Source organism: Rana temporaria, chromosome 4 (genome assembly GCF_905171775.1).
Source record: "Rana temporaria chromosome 4, aRanTem1.1, whole genome shotgun sequence".
Lineage (NCBI taxonomy): Eukaryota > Metazoa > Chordata > Amphibia > Anura > Ranidae > Rana > Rana temporaria.
The window spans coordinates 307,190,477-307,218,265 of record NC_053492.1 but is presented as its reverse complement, the minus strand read 5'-3'; the positions used below and the strand labels follow the sequence as shown (position 1 = coordinate 307,218,265).

The following is a 27,789-nucleotide window of genomic DNA, read 5'->3' as shown; positions in this document are numbered from 1 at the left end:
AGCGGACAGATCCCCTACTAAACAAGTAGATTCCACCCCATGTGAAAGAAGCCTTGATAACAAACAGCAACACAGGCCACTTGCCCTCTGGATAATTTACCCCCCTTCATGACCATTTTTTGCGATACAGCACTGCACTATTTTAACTGACAATTGCTTGGTCGTGCAACATTGTACCCAAATAAAATGTATGTCATTTTTTCCCCCACAAATAGAGCTGTCTTTTAAATAAATAAAAAATTGGAGAAAAAAAATATATTTTTTACTTCCTGCAATAAAACATATCCAATAAAAAATGTAACAAATCAAATTTCTTCAATAGTTTAGGCCAGTATGTATTCTGCAACATCTTTTTTGTAAAAAAAAAAATCCAAAAAAGGTTTATTTCTTGGTTTGCGCAAAAGTTATAGCATATACAAACTATGTGATGTATTTATGTATTTTTTATTTATTTTTACTAGTAATGGTGGCGATCAGCAACTTGACAGCGGGACATGCTAATGCCATAATGTACTGCAGAGACAGTGCCACCCATACCGCCAATGCCATAACGTACTGCAGACAGTGCCACCCTTGCCATGCCGCCAGTGGCATATTGTGCTGCAGACAGTGGGTGGCACTGTCCCTGCAGGCAGCAAATGCTTTATGGGCCATAACGCATGTGCTACCTGCAGACAGTGCCACCCATGAGAGGGAGGGCAAGAGAGAGGGGGAGAGGTCAGTGTGCAGTGTGGTCTGTGTAATGTGCTTTTGAAATTAACTCTTCACAGACTATATTATGTTCTTTTTGGACTCTGCATTAGTTTTCCTTTTAATACATTTTTCACATATCATTTGTTTACATTTCAAGGTATAACATTTATTTCACACATGATTTTAACCACATAGCACTGCACTCTTTCCATGTTTTGAACACATGTGATCTATCTGACCCCCTGACACACACACTCATCCACCTGACTCCTACTTTCTGCACTACTCACATTACGCTGACATCAATACTCATTTTGTTGAAGTTAGGCAGCTCTGTCGGACCACAATTTCCCCAAGTCAAGATTCATGAATGCTTACAGGCTCATCACACAATCTAACCTATACCCGGTATAAGGACACTCAGACTTTTGGTTCCTGATAAAGCTCTAGGTGACTTCATCAGGAGTCACCAATAATCTCAGATACCGTAATGGTTCCCAGGCCTCACCTAACCATAATCCCCTGCATGTCATTCACCTGGCCTGCGTTGTGTAGTCATATGTTGCTTTATCTTACTTTGCTGATATTTTATGTAGGTTTTGTTTCACAGGGCTGCATCCCTACCTCTTCATTGAGTTGCTACTTTACCATTGCCCCCCCCCCCCCCTTATCCAGGGGAAAGTGTCTTTTAGTTGTACTCTGTTGAGATTTCTTGTTTTCTTTTACCTAGAAATTTGAACAAGAAAAAATAGAATTGCATTAAAACAATAATATTTGTAATTGCATATTTACAGTAGATATGTTAAAAATGAATTCCTAGCTGACCTTTGGGGGGTACCTTGGCCAGAAAAGTTGAGACAACTGCAATGTGAGTTAAAAATAAGGCCTTCCAGGTCAGCTACAAAAGCAATACCTAGAAATTGATTGGACCAGTATTCAAGCCTTCTGCTCGATAACAATACTACATTAAACAGTTTTATGTCTTATGGGTTCCGTGTGATATGAATTTCTTGACCACAACAAAACATTAAGCTATAGAGCTATAAACCACAAAGCAATTAAGAAATACTTCCTACACTTACATCCTCCGCATAATGCAAATGTAAATTAGGTCATTTTTTTGTCCTTGTATTTCTGAGTAGGATGTATGCTTCTGTTGGGAGAAGGTAATCAAGGTACTGTATGTCATGCCCAGATGGAACGCTTGTAATGTTCATGGCAGTGACAGCTGTGTGTGGGAAGCATGACTTTAACTGTGCTGAAGAGATGGAGGGGGAAGCTTGTTTACAGCAGTATTGCCTATAAAGTTGTATGGAAAAAGTCAATTTTTCAACAGCACGATCAGAGAGAGACACAGTATTTCCTGTTCTGCTAGCTTTCAAATAGTCTTTGTGTTAATGTGAGACAATTAGAAAATATACTTTTTCACACTGCATTTGTTGGAGCAGGTAGCATAAAAATATATTGGGCCAGATTCACAAAGAGATACTACAGTGTATCTCCTGATACGCCGTCGTATCTCTGAGTTCCGTCGGTCGGATCAATGCGCCTGATTCATAGAATCAGGTTACGCATAGATCTCCCTAAGATCTGACAGGTGTAAGTGACTTACACCGTCGGATCTTAGGCTGCAATCTCACGCTGTCCGCTAGGTGGCACTTCCGTTTGTATACGCAAGGAATATGCAAATGAGGAGTTACGCCGATTCAGAAACGAACGACCGCCCGTTTGCGTTCGGCTTTTTCCGGCGTATAGTTACCCCTGGGTCTATGAGGCGGAGCCAATGTTAAGTATGGCCGTCGTTCCCGCGACTAAATTTGATTTTTTTACGTCGTTTGCGTAAGTCGTTCGCTAATACGGATGGACGTAATTTGCGTAAACGTCAAAAGCATGACGTGTTGCCGACGTCATTTGGAGCATGTGCACTGGGATTCATTCGCGGCCGGCGCATGCGCAGTTCGTTCGGCGCGGGGACGCGCATCATTTAAATGATACACGCCCCCTACCCGCCGAATTTGAATTCCGCCGGGTAGTTTACGCTACGCCGCTGCAACTTTACAGGTAAGTGCTTTGTGAATACAGCACTTGCCTGAAAAACTTGCGGCGGCATAACGTAAATGAGTTACGTTACGCCAGCAGAAAGATCCGCTGATCTTTCTGAATCTGGCCCACTATCTTTATTTGTGTCTTAGGAAAACATCTAAACAAAATTTACACACTTCCAATATGACACTCAAACCTCACATTGAGATAACACAAGGAAAATGTGAATAAGAGAAAAGTTACCACAGTTACATAAATGTATTTTCACTATTTTGTGCTTTTACCCTTTAGAACTTGTGTTGGTTCTTTCAAGTAGTTGGGCATACAGTAAGGCCTCATGCACACTGGATGTTATAAAAACTTCAGTAGCATTAGCTGTAGAAAGCTGTAGCTGTAGAATGAAAGTGGGCACAATTAAAGAGGCCACAACATAGGATTGTGGCCGCCACGTTTGTTTTTAAAGTTTTAAGATTTTATAAATAAAAAATAAAAATAAATAATAAAAAGAGTGGGCTTGTCATGAGGCAGCTAGGTGGGAAACACGTTTTTCACAGGTGCTGGGGGGCTATATAAACCCCTGTTCTGACAGATCCACTCACAGTTGTCCTGAATCGGCTTGGCTGAGCTCCGCTATAATACGACTTATTAATACTTCAGCTCGCCTAGCCATGACAGGACATGAAGTCCCCAGTTCAGAGGGTTTTGGAGAAGGCAGAAGCAGAGGGTGGCGACAAGTGGCTTCAGCGATGTCTGGCACTCATGGATGAGGGCTGTCTCCCGAAACAGCGGGGACAGAACAGCGGTCCTCACAGAGGAGAACAGAGTCGGTTGATGGGACCCAATCAGTGGCCATTGCCTCAGCTTAGTGCTCCCTGGCTCGCAGAATTCAAAGGAGCATACCTGCTGAATGTCCGGTGTCCAAGCCAGCAGCGGAGAGGAGAGGTAGGTCCCGCCCAGCAGAGGAGCAGGAAGATACCTTACCAGTGGTGCAGCATGCTGGTCGGCGTGGTAAGGGAAATAGGCGGGTCTTCTGGATACCCTCAATTTGCAGCAGAAAGGGTAGAGGTTGGGCTCGTCATTCTACTCTGACGCCTAGTGAGGCTCTGCACACAGCCAAAGTGACACCGCCCATCTTGGTGGATGCTCCGCCCACCTCACCACCTACGAGAATGTCTCCGCCCAGAGCAGGGGTATCTCCTCCTTCTTCAGCAACATGTTCCAGTCAGGTGTCTCAGGTCAGAGCGTCGGCATCACTGGTATCTAGGCCATCCAGGCTAGATGCTGTGAGGGCCTCATTGTCCAATACGTCTTCAGCAGGTCCAGATGTCAGCCGTCCCACAACACAGGAAGTCAACATCCCAGTTATCTGTAGTCATCAAGAGTCTAACCGGGCAGGTGAGTCTGCGCAAGCTGATTTGCATGTTTCTACATGTACTAACATTCCTGTCAGTTTGTCTACATCTGTTCCTGAGAGATGCTTTAAAGGGGTTCTGCCATGCAAAATGGCTCTGTCTGCGTTTTCATTTGTCAATCGCTGTGAAAGAAAAGATCTGGAGAGGTGAATTTTTTGATTTATTATCCCCGTTACCTATTTAAAAAGAGTTTCTTACTAAATCGGAAAAGAGATCAGAGGACAGCACGGATGACAACAGGCGCCGTCTGGTTTCTAGGTCCTTTTTTAACTGGTTGCAGGCTTTCTGCATTTTTCTGCAGTAATTGGTGAGAACCACCTGGAAAAATGCGCTGGTGTAAGGTAAACCGGATTTCCACCATTAAGAGGCCAGTGTGGATACTTGCGCATGCTCGTGCACATTGCACTCATGCTAATATACGTGAGCAAAGGACCAACATAATTTCTGCAATGTCAGTTCATCGCGCACGGATATGCCACACCAGTTAGCACTTGGTGCCCAGTGGCCTATTTAAACTGTCTTTGTAAACAGTTGCTAGATGATCTTCAGCCTTTTCCTGACTTCCCAAGACCTGATCTGCCACTCCTCTTTGTTCGTGTATGACCCGGCTCGCCTTTGGATTTCACCTCTGCTTGTTCCCTAACCCTGTTTCCTGGTATCCTGAACTTGGCTTGTTTACTGGACTTGATCTGCCTGTTGACTTGGTACCGCATTGCTAGGCTGTTCCCGACCCTGATAAATAAATGATAAGCGCTCCAGGTATGTGATAAATCACAACCAAGGTGTATGAATAAATGTATAAATAAGACGTAAGTGAACCGAATAAACCACAAACAAGAAAAAAGATGAGTGACCAAACTCAAAATGTGCAGTATGTATCAAAAATTATATATGAATATATATTAGGATACTGTGAAATCCTCTAGGTGTTGGGGATGTCTAGTCCCCTATGTGTCTAAAAGAACACTGTGATGTGCACACATGAAAAAATATATGAATGTGTTAGAATACAACAATAATAATAAAACAGTCTATTAGTAGGGATGATGAGATGTTCCCATATTCAGATTTCTGTGTTCAGACAGCAGTTTGAAAATCCACATAGGTGTTGTAGTGCCCTTACCATGAAGGTGCTATATGTGTGCATATAGTAATATCCCTCCAGGTCTCCAAACACATCTCTCCTGGGGTCACTCAGTTCAAGTTGTTCCAGTTGCTGTGTGCCTCCAAATAGTCCAAATATTGATGGTCCAATAGGAGATGCAGTGGGGAGGGGAGAAAAAAGATTGCCTCCAATGGTGTAGTAGGTTAAGTATCCAAAAGGTTTATTTGCATCAAGAAGCAAGGTAGCACAGAGAACAATTAAAAATACAAACAGCGTTTGTGTGTAAGAAGCAGACGTGGCGTTTAAAATTGCCGCCTTACGTCCGATGGCCTCTGGCTTGTGCGAGTGTTTCCTCGGTCTCGACTCCTTACGGCGTTACGTCACGTACCTCGTGACTTCATCAGCAACTGGAACAACTTGAACTGAGTGACCCCAGGAGAGATGTGATCGGAGACCTGGAGGGATATTACTATATGCACACATATAGCACCTTCATGGTAAGGGCACTACAACACCTATGTGGATTTTCAAACTGCTGTCTGAACACAGAAATCTGAATATGGGAACATCTCATCATCCTTACTAATAGACTGTTTTATTATTATTGTTGTATTCTAACACATTCATATATTTTTTCATGTGTGCACATCACAGTGTTCTTTTAGACACATAGGGGACTAGACATCCCCAACACCTAGAGGATTTCACAGTATCCTAATATATATTCATATATAATTTTTGATACATACTGCACATTTTGAGTTTGGTCACTCATCTTTTTTCTTGTTTGTGGTTTATTCGGTTCACTTACGTCTTATTTATACATTTATTCATACACCTTGGTTGTGATTTATCACATACCTGGAGCGCTTATCATTTATTTATCTCGTTTTTATTTTTATGTGTTATGTGAACACTTTCAGATATAGCTGCCCCAGGTATAATTTGTACACAATTTTTTCATATTTTTTCATATTTTGTTTACTCACAGTAGCGCATCGGAACTTATTATATATTGTTCCCGACCCTGGCCTGCCTTCTCGACTTTCTTTGCCTGCTGATTCGGTACCCTGCTACCTGGTTGTCGCTGACTGATGCTCTTCTCTTGGTTCTGCTCCTGTCCCATGCTCTGGTGCCAAGCTTCTTGTACTTCCTGCTTCAAGGACTGTGACTACCAGCTCTACCCACCTACAGAGTGAACATCACCAGCCAGCTTCTCTACACTCGTGCCACTCCTTGCCTTTACACTTTCTGTCCCCACCTTCAGGAGTGTAGGTGGGAGGAGCAAGGGAGGCTTCCATCACATTCCAGTCTCCACCAGGTATGTGATAGCTGGATTGTTTCAGCACTTGGAACATATTTTAGAAGCATACAAAAGTTTTGGTGGTATGCGATGGTTTAACTGCTTGCCGACTGCCCACCGTCATATTACGGCGCTCTACGTCGGCTCTCGCGCAGGCCACTAGGGGTGCTCGCCTCCGACTCCCATGCGCATGCCCGGCGGGCGCGATCGCCACCGGGCACCCGCGATTGCTCATTACAGAGCGGGGACCGGGAGCTGTGTGTGTAAACACACAGCTCCCATCCTGTCAGGGGGGAAATGCTGATCTTCTGTTCATACAATGTATGAACAGAAGATCAGTCATTTTCCCTAGTGAGGCCACCCCCCCTACAGTTAGAACACACCCAGGAAACATACTTAACCCCTTCCCCGCCCCCTAGTGTTAACCTCTTCACTGCCAGTGGCATTTTTATAGTAATCCAATGCATTTTTATAGCACTGATCGCTATAAAAATGCCAATGGTAAAAGCTTTATATTCTAAACCGGAGGCTAGGATTAAGTTGCAGGGGTACTACTCTGAGTCTATCTCTATTTCCAGAGGGACAAGACAGGGCTGCCCGCTGTCCCCTCTGATTTTTGCTATTGCAATTGAAACTCTGGCTGTAGTGATACGTTCAGAACAAGCAATTGAAGGTGTCAGCTGTGGTCAAACAGTCCACAAATGTGCCCTATTCGCTGATGACGTGCTCCTTTTCGTCACCTCACCCCTCACGTCGTTGCCCAACATAAATAAATTATTAGAGGCCTTCGGCTCGATTTCGGGTTTATGGGTAAACATGGCTAAATCCCATGCGCTGAATGTATCCCTTCGACCCGCTGTGGTTGATCAACTTAAAGTCTCTTTTGCATACAAATGGAACACGTCCTCAATTAGATACTTAGGCATAAATTTAACCCCTAGGATTGAACTATTATATAAAGAAAAATTTCCCCCCATGTACCGTGCTCTGGAAAGTGATCTCAGAACATGGTCCCTCTATGGGATCTCATGGTTGGGTAAAATCCACTCAATAAAAATGACTTTACTCCCGAGACTCCTCTATCTATTTCGATCTCTCCCTATAGCAATCACTAGAGAACATCTTAATTTGTTTCAGGGGAAGATTATTAAATTTGTGTGGGGGAAAAAGGGATATAGGCTCTCCAGACAAGTTCTTTTTGGTCCTAAAACTCGGTTGGGCCTTCCCAATTTATTCCGATACTATCAGGCGGCTAGGCTTGCACAGCTATCAATTATTTATTCTAGATGTGAAAAATCTGACTGGGTCATCATAGAACGGCAGGCGGTTCCGTCGCATACTATTGATTTTTTACTTTGGTGCCCCCGCAAGTCGAGACCTTCGATCCTCGCGCCCACACTATCACAGTCCCTGAAACTCTGGGATGATTTGATACACCTACCCTCGTTGACTTCCGACATTAGACCACTCTCCCATTTATTCCATAATCCGCTTTTCAGTCCAGGAAAGGACATAAAGGCGTTCAAATGGTGGCTAGACAAGGGGATGTACAGAATTGGACACTTTTTCACTTCCTCTGGCCCTATTCCTCTTAAGCATTGTCTAGAAAAATTGAATTTACCGGCGTCTGAAATATTTAGACATCACCAAATACTTAATTTTTTTAATTCGATTTGGCGGAATAAATTGAAACCCCCGGAGTTCGCTGAGTATGAATGATGCTGTGGTCAGGGGATGGAACATAAAGGCGGTATTTCTATAATTTACCTATCACTTGTGGAACCCACTTCTAAGGGACCTGGGACCTGGACGGCATAGAGCGGGAACAAGAGCTTATAAAGGTATAGTAAATGCGTCATTGATAGAAGCCAACCTGAAGGTCATGATGAGGTGGTATTTGGTTCCAACCAGACTTGCTATGATGTATTCTTCCACTTCTCCTTTATGTTTCAGGGGTTGTCAGGCTCAGGGTTCCATGTTGCACATTTGGTGGGAATGTTCGAAGATTAGGAGTTTTTGGAACAAAATGTTTTGCCTTATTCGAAAGGTTTCGGGTGCCCCGGTAATACAGTCCCCTCAAATAGCTTTACTAAACGCATTCATTCCTAAGCTTTCTAAATTCACCCGTAAATTGATAGCGTTTATGCTGCTAGGGGCAAAACTTGTCATAGCCAGGGCCTGGAAACTTCCGAAAGTCTCAATATCTGCTGCTAAAAGGAAGATCTCTTGGATAATGTCACAGGAAAAGCTAGCTAGCTCCTTGTCGAACTCTACCAAAACGTTTGAGGCAACGTGGGAACCCTGGGCTGATTATGTGGGAATATCCTTTATTCCTGGTATTGATGATTCACACAAGAGTAGCATTGTGTAAGTTGTGAGCTGGCTCTTTTTGTATCGCCCTTTATCTACTTCTTCTTCCTCGCTTTCTCTTCTCTACACTTTTCTTTGTATCTCACTCTGGTAAACTTACCAATTGGAAGCCATGGCTAGATTCTACCTTGGTCATTACTGTCTGTGATTCGCTACTTTAGTATTATTCCCTTGTGGGGAATCTTGGACAGTATTGCTACGTTCTTCCTCATTTTTATGGGAACGTCTGAATATCGATCAGCTATTTATTTCTGGTGTGGATTGCTTCCTGGGCTCCGGTGAATTCTGGTATTCCCGGGCTTAGTGAGTGAATCCTTTAGAAAGGGGGAGTTTGATAATAAGGTTTATTTTGTTGACTCCAGACATATGTGTCCCCAGTTGGGGTGTCTGGTTCAACAATTGTTATTTTTGTTCTCCTCAGGAGAACCCCTCAATGCGGTATGATATCTCGGTTTAGAATCGAGGAAGTTACTAGTAACCATTCTCATTTTCATCATAAGAAACGGTCAGTTCTTTCTTTGTATTTTTGTTTTTTCACATTATGCTTTCATATTTTTTCTTTGTCCTTTATTTTACTGAAATTTGTTTAGTCAACTATTTGCATTTGATACTTTGGACAATGTACTGTACCCCAGAGTGAAATGGGGAATTTTTACTGTATTGTACTGCCTTTCAATAAATTCCTCCAAAGTGTCCACCATAATGTCGCAGTACCGATAAAAATCGCTGATGGCTGCCATTACTAGTAAAAAAAAAATGCCATAAAACTATTCCCTATTTTGTAAACGCTATAACTTTTGCGCAAACCAATCAATACACGCTTATTGCAATTTTTTTTACGAAAAATATGAAGAATACGTATCGGCCTAAACTGAGGACATTTTTTATATATATATATATATTTGGGGAATATTTATTATAGCAAAAAGTAAAAAATATTATTTTTTTTTCAAAATTGACGCTCTATTTTTGTTTATAGCGCAAAAGCTAAAAACCGCAGAGGTGATCAATTGCCACCAAAAAAAGCTCTATTTGTGGGAAAAAAAGGACGCCAATTTTGTTTGGGAGCCACATCGCACGACCGCGCAATTGTTAGTTAAAGCGACGCAGTGCCGAATCGCAAAAAGTGCTCTGGTCTTTGGGCAGCAATATGGTTCCGGGGGTTAAGTGGTTAACTATGGTTAACTATGATGAATCTTTTCGTCAGAAAATTGCGATGTATCCAAATCTTAAATCGGGTAATAAAGATGTTGGGTTGTGGTTAAACCTTATTATTCCTCAGAAACCTGTTTTCTCTAGGCAGCAACCTCAGCCGTCATTGACCTCCAATTTTTAGGTTTCAGTGCATAAAAAAGGTACATGTTAGGCCTATAAAGAAACTCAGTGCAAATGGTTGAATTCTAGTCGTCATGAATGTTCTTTTTGCTTCTTTAACCATCCGGTATCCAAGTGTTTTAAAAGATCCTCCAGCAATCAGGTCCACAGGGACCATTCAAAAAGCATGCACGCCACTGAGGCTGTCCGCAATGCATCCTTGGCTAATGTTATACCCCGACAGGGAGAAAGCACAGTTATTAATTGATGGATTTTCTATAGGTTTCAAACTTCCTATTTTTTCAGGTTTAGGTTGCCAGTTGTCAAAAAAATTTAAATAGGTGTTTCTTCACATAGATATAGTGAGTGATATATTACATATAATAGAATTGCTGGTCCTTTTATTTCTCCCCCGTTTAGGAATTTTCGTGTTTCTCCTTTAGGTTTAATCCCTAAAAAAGAGCCTAATGCCGCGTACACACGATCATTTTTCGGCATGAAAAAAAACGCAGTTTTTCGGCATGTAGAAAAAACAAAGTTTATCCAACTTCATCATTAAAACGACGTTGCCCACACACCATCGTTTTTAAAAAAATGCTCTAGCAAAGCGCGGTGACATACAACACATACGACGGCAATATAAAGGGGAAGTTCCATGCGGATGATGCCACCCTTGGGGCTGCTTTAGCTGATTCCGTGTTAGTAAAAGACGATTTGCGCTTTTCTGTCTATTACAGCGTGATAAATGTGCTTACTCCATTATGAACGGTAGTTTTACCAGAACGAGCGCTCCCATCTCAAAACTTGGTTATGAGCATGCGCAGGTTTTTCACGTCGTTTTAGCCCACACACGATCATTTTTTACAACCCGAAAAACGACATTGTTTAAAACGTCGTTAAAAATGCAGCATGTTCGGGAAAAAAAATTGTCGTTTTTCAGAACCCGAAAAATGATGTGAAGCCCACACACGATAATTTTAAATTACATTTTTTTAAAACAAAGTTTTTTTCATGCCGAAAAATGATCGTGTGTACGCGGCATAACTCTTCACCATCTTTGATTCCCTTTAGGCCACTCTTTGAATTATCAAATTAACCCATTATCTGCTTCTGTTAGATTTGCTACTTTTTATGATGCTATCCAAATTATTAAAACATTTGGACGGGGTGCAAGTTTAGCAAAAGCTGATATTCAATTCAGATTATTGCCCATACTTATAATTCTCTAGGTTTTTGTTTTGATGGATATTATTTCTATGATAAATGCCTCCCTATGGGTTGTTCATTGTCATGTTTTTATTTTGAAGCTTTTGCTTCATTTATTTAGTGGGTAATGATTTTTGAATCTGGTCATACTGGGATAATTTATTATCTTGACAACTTCCTTTTCATTGGTCCTTCTAATTCTTTGGTTTGCTCATTAATTCTTAGGTTACTTTTTCTCATATCAGAGCACTTTGGTATTCATTTGGCAATTGAAAAAACTGCCTTTCCGTCCCCTATTATTACATTTTTAGGCATAAAAATTAACACGTTATTATTTCAATTTGAACTTCCGGCTTTAAAAAATTGGTAGGCTTCAATCTTTAATTTCGATCTTTCTACGTCGTAAATTTTTTTTACTTAAGGAGCTTCAATCTTTTTTGGGTCTTCTGGCTTTTGCAACCCGTATTATGCCAATGGGCAAAATATTTTCCAGACGATTATCTTTGGCCATGTCTGGGCTTAAATCTCCTTTTTCTCACATTCGTATCAATTATGATCTTAAAGGGGTTGTAAAGGAAAACATTTTTTGATCTAAATAGCTTCCTTTACCTTACTGCAGTGCTCTTTTCATGTCCTCATTGTTCGTTTTTGCTCTGATGTTGCTCTATTTCTTTTCTGTTGTGGACACTTCCTGGTTGTCTGTTTGGAGATAACCACAGTGATGGGAGCTTTCTAGCTGTGGTCAGTAACGTGCTCGCCCCTGTCCTCGGGACTACAGCAGTAGTGCGTCATGCTCGCTCTGCACAGCATACAGACTTCAAGGAGGTGTGATTATGGTTGTGTGGGTGGGTTTACAAGGCTTGCATATTCGTTGGGCGGTCTAGTGGGAGGTATAGTGGGCGGTTCATTCAAATTCTGACTGAGAGCTCTTGTGCCCGTTTTTGATAACTGCACATGCGCGATGCGCAATGGATACTGTACAGCAGCGGCGCTCACATGAACGAGCGCAGATAAGCAGGAAGTTAATTGCAGAAACTAAACTAGAAACACAGAGGTAGAAGATAGGAATGATTTTAATCGCTTTATACTCATTTTTAAAAAACTCCTCCTTTAAGGATCCTTAAACTCCTTTAAGGATTATTTATTGATTGATTGATTTTTGAGCTTAATTAGGCGCCAAATGCCCACTGTGAAGTGAGCGTGTGGTGTGGTCTCAATTTTTACAGGATTATAATGTAAGATCGCTTTTTCAGGACGATTTTATTTTTGCTGCGGTTATTTACGGACGCAGTTGGTTCTCGTGGATTTGCTGCTATTTTTCGTACTCATTGGTGTTTTCCGGCAAATGGCCTCCTTTTTGGATTTCCAACAAAACTACTAGAAATATCGTTTTGTTGGAACTCTTTCCGTTTGTAGTTGCTTTAGAAACTTGGGGAAGTCAATTTGCAAATAAACAGATTAATATTAACACTGATAATAAAGGTATACTTTTCGTTTTAAATTGTCTTTCTTCAAAATCTTTGTCCGTTATTAAACTTTTACGGTATTTAGTACTTTTATGTTTAAAGTTAAATATTTGGATTAAAGCAAAATATGTGCCAGGTAAGCTCAATATCATCGCTGATGCCTTATCTTGTTTCCAGATGGCTCGTTTCAGACAGCTGTTACCTCATGCAAACATGGTTGGGTACCGTTGCCCGAGTCATATTTGGGATCTTATCTAAATCCAGTAATTTCAGCTATAAAAAATTTGATCGCTCCAAAAACATGGACTGACTACTCAGTTGCATGGGAGAGATGGCTGTCTATTAATGCAGAGTTAAGTTTTTCTGGGTTATCCCATATGGAGAATTCCATCTTCGGTTTTCTTTGCTCACTAATGCAGTTAGATTTTTGTTTTAATCATATTAAAGGGGTTGTAAAGGATTTTTTTGTTCATAATAAGCATCCTTTACCTGCAGACATTCCTCTTTTCACTTCCTCATTGTTCATTTTTGCTCAAAAGTTTCTCTATTTCTTCTCTGTTCTGTTCACTTCCTGCTTGTCTGATTTTACTGACCACCGTGATGGGAGGCTTTACTGCGGTGGTCAGTAACGTGCTCACCCCCTCCTGGGAACTACATCTGTGTGGCAGGATGCTCTCTACGTGTTAGAGACTTCAGGGAGGTGTGAATTACTGGGCGTGCCGCAATTCATACTGGGAAATGTAGTTCTTACATGAACGAACGATGCAAACCAGGAAGTGAATAGAGAACAGAAACTAGAATGCCGGAGGTGATATAGATGAAGGAATTTAATAGGTATTTACTCGTTTTTTAACAGAATCATTACACTATTCTGTCTGTCTACCTTGCAGACATTAATTTTAGGCAAACATTTTTTTTTTCTTTAGTGACCCTTTAATAAGATATTGGTGTGAGTCTCTTTTTTTCTATAAACCTCATAATTTTCCAGCCTGTAATAGTTTATTTTCCTTTTGGCAAGCTTTAAAAGGATTGAAGAAGGTAAGGTTGGCTCTGGACATGCCAAGACCAATTACATTAGATATTTTATCCAAGCTTTGTTTGGTTACTTCTTGTGTTTGCATTTCAGAATATGAGGCTTTATTATTTCATGCAGCTTTTATTTTAATGTTCTTCGCTGCCTTTCTCTGAAATGTTACCAAATAACAAACAAAGTTTGGATGGTTTACTACTATCGGAAGTTTCTATTTTACATGATAAGGTTCGCATTTTCATTAAGAGGTGGAAAACAGATCAAACAGGTAAAGGCCGGTGGCTCAGTTTATTCGCTTGTGGCGACTCCACCTTGTGTCCTCTTTTAATTCTTAATAGATACCTTTCTGTTAGACCAGTTATGGGACATACATTTTTGGTCCATTTGGACTCTTCCCATATGACAACATTTTAATTTTCTGCAGTTCTAAAGCGCTGCCTTTTTCAATTGGGTCTTTCTCATTTTAAATTTTCTTCTCATTCTTTCCGGATTGGTGCCGATACAGAAGCTGCTAGATTGGGTTTAAGTGATGCAGTTATTATAAAGTTGGGTAGATGGGAGTCTAGTAGGTTTAATATTAACATCCGTTAACTTATCTCTTTAATTTATAGATGTCAAATCTTACATTTGGATAGTTGGTCATTCATATATACATTGGGCTCACAAAAGAGCTTTGTAACGTGGCTACAGTTGCAACCTATCTTTACCTTCAGATAAGTTTAAATCCTTTGGAAAGGCATTCGAGGTCTGCAGTGGATTGATCTTTTCTTTCATCTTTCTACTTTTGTTTTACATTTGGCCTTCTCCATTTATTTTAATTCTTCACCTTGGAGGTAACGATGTTGGTAGATTAAAAACTTTAGAATTGATGTTTTTAATAAAACAGGATTTGCATTGTTTTAAACTTTCTTTTCCACATACTTGTATTATATTCTCTGAAATGGTTTCTTGTTTACCTTGGTTGTATTCTACAGGATGTAAACCACTTGAAAAAATAAAAAAGAGAATTAATCACTCCATTGAGATTTTTTTTTACATTATTGGGGGGTTCTCTTTCCGTCACGTTGATTTGGAAGGAGGATTCCCTGGTTTATATAGACAAGGTGGTGTTCGTCTATCTGGTGTCGGTTTAGACATATTTAATTTAGGTCTTCAAAATTGCATTGAAAGGGCCGCGGTGCTGGGTTAGCCGTTTTTGTTTGCAACAAACCAGGCTGGTGGGGACTTTGGTTTTATAAATGGATTAATTTATAGCTCGAGTTCTATGACTGAGCAAGTTTAGAGTTTGTTTTTAAAATTTTTGAATATAATTTATTTATTTATTTATTGATTATTATTTGAATAAAGTTATTAGATTTAATTAATATACCAATAAAGGTGCCGCAGCCATTTAAAACACAAGCATTTAAAACACCAAATTGGTTGTATTGTGTTTTTATTAATAATAATAGAGTGTGCAACCTACAATCCCATGAAAGTGGGCACAATTGAAGAGCCCACAACATGGGATTGTGGCCACCATGTTTGTCTATAAAGTTTTAAGATTTTTTAAAAAAATAAATAAAAAGAGCGGGCTTGTCACAAGGCAGCTAGGCGGGAAACATGTTTTACACAGGTGTCAGGGGGCTATATAAAACCCTGTTCTGACAGACCAACTCACAGTTGTCCTGAAGCGGCTTGGCTGAGCTCCCCCTTCCCTCCCATCCTTGTCGCAGGCACCATTATGTGGTTATGTCACCCTTGGGTCAAGGGGGGACTTTGGTTTTATGAATTGATCCATTTATAGCTCCAGTTCTATGGCTGAGCAAGTTTAGAGTTTGTCTTTTAAATTTTTGAATATCATTTTTTTATTTATTGATTATTAATAATAATTAATATACCAACAAAGGTGACGTGGCAATTTAAAACACCAAATTGGTTGTATTGTGTTTTTATTAATAATAATAGAGTGTGCGACCTACAATCCCATGAGTTTTGCAGCGTTTTTGCAGTAGCGATTTTTAGGATTGTTAGCATTTTTTTAAGCAGCTGTAAAAATGACCAGTGTGCATGAGGCCTAAGTGGTTGAGTGGGCACAAGTTGTATAGTTATTCCAAGCATCATGAAAGTAAAGCTGCGTACACACGGTCGGAATTTCCGATGGAAAAAGTCAGATTTTCCGACTTTGTGTATGCCCCATTTGACTTTTTCCGTTGGAATTTCCGACGGACTTAGATAAAGAGCAGGTAGAGAGCAGGCTCTCTATTTTTCCAACAGAGTTTTGCCTGGTCAAAAGTCCGACCGTGTGTACGTGGCATTAGAATTCTGCCTTGTTGTAGAACAATTACTATCCAAAAAGCTCAATTCTTTTGGATCTACTTGAAAGAAAGTTAGACGCTTGTGCAAAATCTAGACACCGCACTCTGGAATATATCAGCATGAAGAAACTGCAGCGTTAACGCATTAGTAAACCCAAAACTGTAATATATTGCAGCCTACCATATCTTAAAGCAGATCTCCACTCAAAAGTGGAGTCCCGCTGATCGGCACCCTCCCCCCCTCCGGTGTCACATTTGACATCTTTCAGGGGGGAGGGAGGTGCAGATACCTGTCTACAGACAGGTATCTGCACCCACTTCCGGCCCTACGATACGGGCAAAAGACGGGTTTTTTCTCTGCTTCCCGTCCGTCCTCCGTTGTATGCTGGGAACACTCGGCTTCCAGCACACAGCGGGAGCCAATCAGCGGGCGCAGCGCGACTCGCGCATGCGCCGTAGGGAACCGGGCAGTGAAGCCGGAGCGCTTCACTTCCTGGTTCCTTCACCGTGGATGGAGGGGGGAGCAGCGGGGTTTTTAATATATTTTTTTAGTGGCACATCCGCTTTAAAGTGGTTGTAAAGTCAGAAGATTTTTTATCTTTATGCATTCTATGTATTAAGATAAAAAGTCTTTTGTGTGCAGCAGTCCCCCTCAACCCCCCTAATACTTACCTGAGGTCCATCTAGTTCCAGAAATTTTGTAGGAATGTCTCCGCCGTCCGGAGCTCCCCTCCTCATTGGCTGAGACAGCAGCCTGACTCTGCTGTCAATCAAAGTCAGTCAGCCAATGATAATATAAAGGGGGCGAAGGTGGGCCGCAGCTCCATGTCTGAATGGATACACAGAGCTGTGACTCGGCTTGGGTGTTCCCATAGCAGGCTGCTTGCTGTGGGGGCACCTAACAGGAGGGAGGGGCCAAGAGCGCCGAAGAGGGACCCAAGAAATGAAGGATCCGGCCTGCACTGTGCAAATTTGTTATTTTGAATTAAAAAAATTAGACTTTACAATTACTTTAAATGTGGTGACTGCATTCTATTTCTTTTTTAGGCTTTTCCCTTTGCTCTCACCTGGTGATCTGGCTAGAAAGTCTGGGGAAGTGTTGGATGTACTAGCAGATAAAAGCAGGGTATACGCCATGAGCTTTATTTATTTTTAAATAGTGGGTTGAATGAAACAAACACTCAGATCCCCTCATCCACACCAGCAATGTAGATGTAGATCTCTCCTGCTGCACTATTGTATTCTGACAGCAGAAACACCCCCCTCCCCAAAAAAAAAAAAAAAACAGAAAGGCCGAAAACAGAAAACAAATACAGTCAACATATTTAAATTGATACTAAAGTGTAATTTTTTTTATTTAAAAATAACAAACATGTTATACTTACCTGCTCTGTTAAAATGTTTTGCAGAGAGTAGCCCAGATCCTCCTCTTCTCGAGTCCCTCACATAGCATGTCTCTTCTGCTATAAAGAGCTACCCTGGATGCATTTTTTTTAATTATAGGTTTAGTTTCACTTTAATAAAAATGAGGAAAGGCTATTAGATGAGCTTGGAGCACAAAAATATAATATATCAAAACCCCAAAATATATATACAGTACCCTAGTAGGAAATGGTTAAACCCGTTTTGAGTTTTATCTTACCAACTGGAGCCCATTGCAGGCAGGCTAGTCAGTTAGAGTTACAGTGTGTAGAGGATATATATGCATCCCAGGTGTTTTATATATATTTATACACTGTATTGAGTTTAGATAGATCCGCTCTTCCTAATATACTGACAGGCAGGCAGGTGATTGTGTTAGCTGCAGTAGTTTCACATGTGTTAGCTGCAGTAGTTTCACATGGTGTACTGTCTGTGTCCTCTGCACAGTGTGCACCTAAAGCTACGTCAATAGATTTGCTGGTGTTTCTCATAATATTTCCTACAGGTAGGGATCTTCTCATATTAATACCACAGGCAGGGGATCATTCTGCAAGTATTTTCACGTGGTGTGCTGTGTTCTCTGCACAGTGTGCACCTAAAGCTACGTCAATAGATTTGCTGGTGTTTCTCATATTAATTCCTACAGGCAGGGATCTTCTCATATTAATACCACAGGCAGGGGATGATTCTGCAAGTATTTTCACGTGATGTGCTGTGTCCCCTGCACAGTGTGCACCTAAAGCTACATCAATAGATTTGCTGGTGTTTCTCATATTAATTCCTACAGGCAGGGATCTTCTCATATTAATACCACAGGCAGAGGATCATTCTGCAAGTATTTTCCCATGGTTTGCTGTGTCCTCTGCACAGTGTGCACCTAAAGCTATGTCAATAGATTTGCTGGTGCTTCTCATATTAATTCCTACAGGCAGGGATCTTCTCATATTAATACTACAGGCAGGGGATCATTCTGCAAGTATTTTCACGTGGTGTGCTGTGTCCTCTGCACAGTGTGCACCTAAAGCCACATGAATACAATTGCTGTTGTTGTCATATTAATATCACAGGCAGTGGCTGATCAGAAAGTATTTTCACTGCGCCCATTTCTGCGCCCACCAAGAGTAACTGTGAGGGCTTACAGTGTTGTGGCAACACCAACACCTAGGGCCCAAATTTCTGCAGAGTATATACAGCAGGCCCCTACTTTCAAACATCCAACTTACAAACGACTCCTACTTGCAAACGGAAGGAGACAACAGGAAGTGAGAGGAAATCTACCCCTAGGAAGGGAAATTCTCTTCTGTAAGAGGTGTCTCCTGTCCACTGATGCTTTATCACCAATCCATTTTTCAATAAAATACCCACATTTTCAAAAAATTATTTGTCATTGGGACAGAAAGTGAGGTGCAATCTTCTGAACAGATGCGCGCAGACAGCAAAACAAATGTTACAGGGGTGATAACCCTTCTCTATGTTTTCCAAAAAGCTTAAAAATAGATTTTTTGGCTGAAGCTACACTTTAAAAAAGTACCAGTTCAAAATTACAAACAGATTCTACTTAACAACAAACCTACAGTCCCTGTCTTGTTTGCACCGCCTGTATACTTCTGTTCAAAGTATATAGGGCCAAAGGGGCTGGTAATGACCTGGGGGGAGAAGGGAACCCATGCTATTTTTCTCAATGATTTTAATCCATATTGCAGTGACCAGACATTGCATTAAAGCCGCAAGCAGTTTTAAATTACTTTTTTCTTATAGTAATGTAATTTTGTGCGGGGACAGTTCTAAACGCGGGAAACACGTGCCACTTCACAGGCATACTATAGACACCCAGCAGGTACGATATTTAAAGGAATTAAAAAAAAAAATTCACTATAAGCATCATTACAATCACTGCTCCAGAAAAAACAACTGTTTTTAAAACTTTTATTCCCATTGATACATGTTCCCTGGGGCAAGACCCAGGTTCTCAAACACGTTTTACGACAATATCTTGCATATTAGCCTTTAAAATTAGCACTTTTGAATTTGAACGTTCGAGTCCCATAGACTTCAATGGGGTTCTAAACGTTTACGCAAACGTTAGGTCCGTTCGAAGGTTCTTGTGCGAACCAAACAGGGGGGGGGGGTTAATCATCCCTAATCCAGACCCGATCGACTGGGGGGGGACTATTTGCCACCCCCCACAAAAGAATGGTCACGACTGCCACTGCTGGAGATTGCAAAATCTGGTGCTGACTTCAGCTTGTTAAATTAAGCTTTTACAAAAAAAAATTGGAAGTTGCTTTGTTTTTATGCAGAGCTGCACCAGATTTTGCACGATTCAAGTTTAGTAAATTAACTCCATACTGTATATATGCTACATAAGGTCTAGCCTTTTATTAAGAGTAATAAATGAGAATCTTACACTGCTAACAAATCACCATTTATACATCATTAAAAACATTTAAAATTCCAGGAAGGGGTTATGACAAATCTACTAGTTGAAGATTTGTCAAATAATATTGACTCCCATCCCAGCTCAGTTATATTGATGAAGGACAGAATATTACAGTTTAAATCCTTACACCATACCATCTGAAACCATTTAAAAAAAGCTTACGGGTCCTTTTTTCACTTGGTATGGACAAACCATATTTTTACTGGTACAATGTTATTATGACATGTTGTATTTATGCCTTGTGCTTAAGTCATTTCATTGGCATTGCTCACCCTTTACACACATTGCAGTCACTTCACACTGTAACACAATATGTTATATTATGTTACAATGTATGGTGACTGCAATGAGTGGGCACCATATTTTTTCTTTTTCTTTCCTTTTTTAGTTTTTTTTTTTTTTTCAATATTGTATTCTATTTCTAGCTACATATCCAGTGGTCTAAAATGTTCTGAATGCTGCTTTTTAATGTGCATAATGCAGGCAACAGAAGGTAATAACTGGAGCAGGTTCAAACAATATTTACTGCTGCCATGACAACAAGACTTGGCACTATAGGATATGTTTCCAGTTTCAATAAACATTCTATAGTTTTTCAAACTTGAACAACAATAAATAGAAGAGAGAATGATAAGTGAGGTATCTAGTAACTCTGAGATACAGTTTAATAGATATTGCTGTTACCATACCCTTGAGGACCATTCTAAGAATCCACTATCTATAAGATCTGTAATTGTTTTTTTATTGAACATATGTGTGTCATTTTTCATGAGTTTATTGTGAAGCCCAACTTTCACCCGTAGGCTGATAACTCTGGTAATGTGAGGCTACTTAAAGTGTAGCAATTTATACATTTCAGTAGCGGCATATTCTTAAGGAGCAGGCAATGAGCTTTAAAATAAGCTCTCAGTGACTCCTGTAGCCACAGCTATGATGAACCATTCCATCCTTTAATTTCACAACAAAAGTACTGAAGCTGCGGAAGTTGTTCTATTTCAACAGTTCAACCTGTACCTCTTCCAAAACACTTTCTCTGTTAGATTAGGCTTCAGAAGACTGGAAGGCTGGCAAGTCACTCCTGAAAGGTGGAACAGGGAAGTTGAACCTGTTCAAATCTTTGTGGTTTAGGTGCACTGCATTGTATGTACTTCACTATTTAACTCCATGTAACATGCGTTTTAATAAATCATTTGTTGGAGGGAGGATTATGGTGTGGGGTTGTTTTTCAGAGGTTGAGCTTGGCTTCTTAGTTCCAGTGAAGGGAACGCTTAAGGCGTCAGCAAGACAGCAAGCCATTTTGGACAATTTCATGCTCCCAACTTTGTGAGAACAGTTTGGGGATTGCCCCTTCTTGTTCCAACATGACTGCGCTCCAGTGCACAGAGCAAGTTCTATAAATACATGGATGAGCGAGTTTGGGGTGGAGGAACTTGACTGACTTGCAAACCTGATAGAAAACCTTTTCTCGCTCACTGGTACAGAACACCAGAGAGACTTAAGAGAATATTCCCGGAATGTTCGGATTTGTGCTGGAGATGCCAAGGAAGTAAAGGCACCATCCTAAATATATTTTGGAACTGACCCAAACTAAAACATTTTTGGACAGGGGTTGGACGTATTCTTCAAAATTTTACAGACTACACGTTCCCAAAAGTCCAGCTTTTTTTCTTCTTTGTGAGTCCCATATACTAGAAAAAGTATATAGGGAATCTATTATTTGTCATCTTTTAGATGCAGCTAAGGCTTGCATCCCCCTGATGTGGAAATAGTCATTACCACCGACAGTTGGGATGTGGCAACGCAAAGTAAAAGAGATTAGTAGACTAGAAGATTTGGTACTCTCCGCACGACATCAGCAGGAATTATACTCCAAGACTTGGTTACCTTGGAATGCCTTCTGGACTTCAGATGAGGGAAGAACTCTCCTTGACGGTAATTTGAATAGTTAGGGAGACATCCAAGGGTTTCTTTCCCTGCGCTTTGCGAGCTCACATAGGACCACCTCCAGATACTTTAAAAATGTGTATTTTTGTTCGAAAATTGATTAGGACGGGTCTCAGAATGTAGAGGGGGCAGTATATGTGGGATGCTGCTTCCTGCATTTTGAAGGCGCTAGGAATGGATATACAAATTTTTTATTTTTGTATTTTTTATTTATGATGTGACATGGAAAAGACATTCTGGATGACAAGCTAATATGTGGCTTTTTGTTTTCTGGATGTAATGATATGTTCTAAATTTGCAGCTGCAATGTCATAATTTTTAGAATGTTCATTTGTATATCTTTGATTATGTCCTATGATTAAATAAAATATTAAATATTTGAAAATTTGAAAGAGAAAAAAAAAAGAAAGAAAGAAAACCTTTGGGATGAATTAAAGCACAGACTGCGAGTCAGGCCATTTCCCCAACATCAGTGCCTGACCTCACAAATGCACTTCTTTAAGAATGGTCAAACTTTTTCATAGACACATTTCTAAACCTTGTGGACGGCCTTCCCAGAAGAGTTGAAGCTGTTATAGCTGCAAAAAGGTGGACACAATATTGAACACTGTGGACTAAGTCTAGGTTCACATCTATGCTGCTGCGCTACACGCTCTAAACACACTATATATAGCTGGTTGCTAAGAAGTGGGTTGGGAAGCCGGCCACTGCGTCCTTAACAACCGATGAGTCATCAGCTGTCAGCGGGCTTCCCTGATGAAAGCTGAAGGTAAAAAAAAATTGGCTGCAAAACAAAAATAATGGAAAAACTGTGTTGGGTCCTCTTAAAACCCATACCAGACCCTTATCCGAGCATGGCACTCGGCAGGTCAGAAAACAGAGGGGACGAGCGAGCGCTCCCCCCCCTCCTGAACCATACTAGGTCAAATGCCCTCATAATTGGGGGGGGTGGGTGCTTTGGCGCAGGAGGGACTCTGCGCCCCCCACCCCAAAGCACATTGCCCCATGTTGATGAGGACAAGGGCCTCCTCCCGAAAAAAAAACCCTGGCCTGTGGTTGTCGGGTCTGCGGACAGGGGGCTTATCAGAATTGGGAAGAACCCCTTTAAGAAGGGATCCCCCAGATCCCAGCCCCCCTATGTGAATGGGTATCAGGTACATCGCACAGATTCATGACAAGAACAAGCTTTTTTATTTTGCGGGTAACCGGTGGCAAAGAAGAAAACTACGGTGGCGGCGAGGAAGAAGAAGACGGCGGCGGCGAGGAAGAAGACGACACCGGGAGATGACAGCTCTGCAGAGAAGACGATGGTGGAAAAAGGTGACGGCACCGGGAGATACAGCCGCGGGAGAAGACAGCTCAGGGCTATTTTACTAATAAAGGACTTGTCACTGATTTTTTAGGTGAGAATAGGTAGGGGTACGAAGTACCCGATACCCATTCACATAGGGGGGCAGGATATGGGGACCCCCTTTTTAAAAGGGGCTTCTATATTCCAATAAGCCCCCAGCCCGCAGACCCCGACAACCACCGGCCAGGGTTGTCGGGAAGAGGTCCTTGTCCTCATCAACATGGGGGAAGGTGCTTGCTCGTCCCCTCCCTTTCCTGACCTGCTTGGTGGCATTCTCAGATACGGGTCTGGTATGGATTTTGGGGGGACCCCACGCCATTTTTTTTTATTTAGCGTGGGGTCCCCTCCGAATCCATACTAGAGTTGAAGGGCCTGGTATAGACCTGGGGGGAACCTCACATTATAGGGGAACCCCGCTGACAGCTCATGACTCATCAGTTGTTAAGAATGCGACGGCCGGCTTCCCGGAACCTGCTTCGCAACCAGCTATATTGTATATTGGCTTGATTGTATTTTATATGCCTTATCTCACTTCTTCGATGTAAAGTGTGCATTTTTATGTTACTTATTAAAATTTTTAAGGGTTTTACGCTATGCCAGTCCCTTCCTTTTTTTCTGTGGTGCATCCTGAAATGCAACGTTGTTTTAGATATCTTCAATATTGAACTACACTGAGGGATTTATGCTACCAATAGAGACCCCAGACTGGGATATCAACCATATGCGCATATTGATCTCCTATAATTAGAGATCACGTCCATCTGGTAAGCGACAGTGTTATTGTTTGGTGGAGGCACTATCCTGTCAGCACTTTTTCCTGGACTATTGGATTCGTTGAACACTGGGGATATTTAAGTTTATATGGACACTCTGCATTAGTATTTTTTTATATATTCACTTTTTTTACCTTTGACGCTATTGTTAATGGTATTCCTAAGGTTTATTTTGGTTTGTTCACACAGACTGCTATTTATTCACTTGATAATTTTCAAGTTTCTACCTAATTTAGGAATTAACCCCTTCTTGTTATCTTATTGAGGTCTCACAGACCTAATTACAGATATAATTTTTTTTCACTCAGTCAGTGTTTTATAATTGTAATTGATATTTATCTAGCACTTCATTGTCACTAGTGTCACATTTTAGCTTACAACAGCGCAGCTCTTACTTTGACCATTATTATTAGTGTTGTATAACATTTTCAGTTGCTGCTTTACTATTTATCGAATTAGCGCAGTACACCCCTCTTTTTCTTATTTTTTGTACTGTTAACATAAATATTGACTTTTGTTTTACAGGTAATCCAAGCTGTCTTCTTTGGAATTTGTGTTCTCTCTGACCTGTCCTATCTGCTAACCAAGGGCAGTGACAGCCTGGAACAGGAGCGACAACTGAAAAAACTCAGGTTTCTTCGAGATTGGATGTTGGCTGTACTAGCCTTCCCTGTTGGTGTTGTAAGTTGTTTTTACTTGAAAGATTTGATGGGTTTAAATTGGGGTGTCCAAACTGTGGCCCAAGACGGCTATGAATGGGGCCCAACACATACTCATAAACCTAAAAAATTTAATATGGGGGGGTTTATAAAAATACATATACAGGTAGCAAACACATGCATCCAAAGAAAAATGTGACCGTGTCTCTTTACTGGACTTTTAGACCTTTTTTTCTTCCCAAAGAAAAATATCCCACTCACAATCATGTCTGAGGCCCCGTACACACCATAGAATCCATCCGCAGATAAATCCCAGCAAATGGGTTTCAGCGGATAGATCCTATGGTGTGTACACGCCAGCGGATCTGTTTCCGCGGATATATCTCCCCTGGGATGGATTCCAGCAGATCGAATATTCGCTGACATGCAGAACATATCCATCTGCTGGAGTCCATCCCAACGGATGGATCCGCTGGTCTGTATAGACTCACCGGATCCATCCGTCCGAAGGGATCCCCCGCATGCGTCGTAATGATTCGACGCATGCGTGGAATTCCTTATATGACAGCGTCGCGCACGTCGCCGCGTCATAATCGCGGCGACGGCGCGACACGTCATCGCCAGAGGATTTCGGCGCGGATTTCAATGCGATGGTTAGTACACTCCATCGCATTAAAATCTGCTGAAATCCTCGAGAGGATTTATCCGCGGAAACGGTCCGCTGGACCGTATCCGCGGATAAATCCTCCCATGTGTATGGGGCCTCAGACTGGGTTCACACCATTGCGAATTGGATGGGAGTTTTTGACCGGCTCTCTATGGTGCCGGTTTACATATCTCTGCAGCAAGTCCGATGTGCTTTGCAGAAAAACACTGTGCGTCTTTTGGTCCAATTCAGGCCCTAATTCAGCCCAAATTTCAGGCTGAAATCGGACCTGAAATGGTGAACCAGCACGCACCAGGCCCCTGCTGTGAGTCGCATGTGGCTCATATGTGAACTGAGCCTTATTCATGTCACCAGTCTTTGGCAGCACCTATATTTGTGGGTAACTATTTTCAAGGATGAAGCACACAAAGGGCAACAAAATAAACAAAATATCTAATGAGCATCTTGAGAGTTTATCAAGAATTGCTCTTACATCCATTGAACTAGATATTGATCCATTAGTTTATCAAAAACAAATTTCAAATACCACACTTGTTTTATGTTGCCCTATTTTGCTTTTTATAATAAAAAATATAAAAAAAAAATATTATTATGGTACATTATCTATATCAGTGATCGGTATTTTGTGATCTGCCCAACTTTTTCTGCTCTTCAGCTATCCTTATTGTTAATGTATTTTATCTGTGCCCCAGGACAATTCCTCTTTTTCCAATGAGGCTCAGGCTGGACACCCCTGATTTAAATAATGCAATGTACATTTCTCAGTAATCAGTAAACATATTGTTAACAGCATAAACTACAGCATATGTTTTCTAACAAATTGTATGCATATCTGTAGAAAAAAACTAACAATTATGCTTTTACTTAAGTACGTCTTAACATTATGGACAGTTTAAGGGAATAATGTGGTCAGGTTTCCTTTCCCGCACCCCACATGATCACCTTTCATTAACTTCCTGACCATTTTGTTCCACTTGTAATATGTTCCTGTTTTTCTCGTGTTGGTGTCACTGCTTGGTGACTTACCCAGCATCAGACGGGAGTGGGGAGAGTTCTCAGCCCTATGTAAGCTCTAACTCAAAGCTTACACAGTGCTTCCTGCCCTCCATCAAAAAGACAGAATGGATTGGTTGAGGAGCAAAGGAAAGTTTAGTATGTATAGCTGGGTTGGGTGGCATTAAAGCAAACCTGCACTGGCAAAGTACAGAATTGCTATAAAGAGGAAAACATAGAAGATCATATGTTCCTTTAACCATACCTATACCAATTCACAAAGCTCACTTTAAAGTTAACTGTTTCCTGGAGATCATTATCCTTTTTTTTTTTTTTTTTTTTTTTAGTTTTCCAATTTCAGTCAAGGAAGTCATCACAATACTGCTTTTAGGACGTAATTCCAAAATATGTAAATATGTCCTGTTTTTATTTTGATGCTTACAACCTATACTCTAAAGACAATAATTAATTTGATAATGAAGCCTGAACGGTTGTCTTTCAAGTCTACAGCATCATCTGCTGTGGTTGATTCTGAAGCCTATGCAGGCTAGACCTTTAAGGCATTAATGTTCAACGAGAGCTTAAAGCAAGTGCCAGTCAAGCATGGACACTGCTTCTATTTCTCCCTCTGTAATCATTTAAGGTGCCAGGCACAAACACATAGAAAAAGATTGTATAGATATGGTCCAGAAAAGATAGTTTCACCCAGAGAAAAAGGCACCTAATCCCAAATAGGTAGAGAAAGTTTTTTCCCAAAAAAAGGGAAAGGAAAGGGGATAATTTGCAGTGCGTGTTTTTATGAGATGATAGTGATGATCATCACTATCATCTCATAAAAACACGCATCACATAGAAAAAGATGTAAAAAGAGATATCTTTGTTGTTTTTGAAAGAAAATGTCTTGATTCCAAAGGGTCCCTGGGTAATGTATTACATAAAGAACTATGTGTATGTAGCACTACCCCCGAAGGAGCTGCTGGTTTGTTTTGGGTGGCAAGTTATCTCTATACCTTCGCCGTCTAGGGTACACGATGAGAGCTGGGATGTCCATGTCCACAGTTTAGGTGTCTTTTCTGTGCTTTATTACCCGGGATAAAATAATAAAGTAGTTGAAGAGGTAGAAAGAATAGCAGGTAGTTGGTTCAGGTGTATAACTTTGTTGGAAACAATCCTGCTTCCAGCGATAAACTCTCATCGCCACTCTAGCCAGAATGTGTACTGTGCACCTGGATAGGCCTCTCTCACTAACCTAGCAGCCAGGGTGTCACACAGAAACTTTAGCAAAGTCTCTGCCAAAGACT

At 41.0% G+C, this 27,789-nt stretch overlaps 1 protein-coding gene across 1 annotated transcript in view; it reads left to right on the top strand.

Annotated features, from left to right (window-relative positions):
* The window catches only part of AIG1 (androgen induced 1), a 398,211-nt gene that overhangs the window by 79,273 nt on the left and 291,149 nt on the right, over window positions 1-27,789 (top strand). The window contains exon 2 of the mRNA XM_040350577.1: window positions 24,695-24,850. Within this exon, the coding sequence (XP_040206511.1) occupies window positions 24,695-24,850 (156 nt within the window). The remainder of the gene's footprint in view (window positions 1-24,694; window positions 24,851-27,789) is intronic.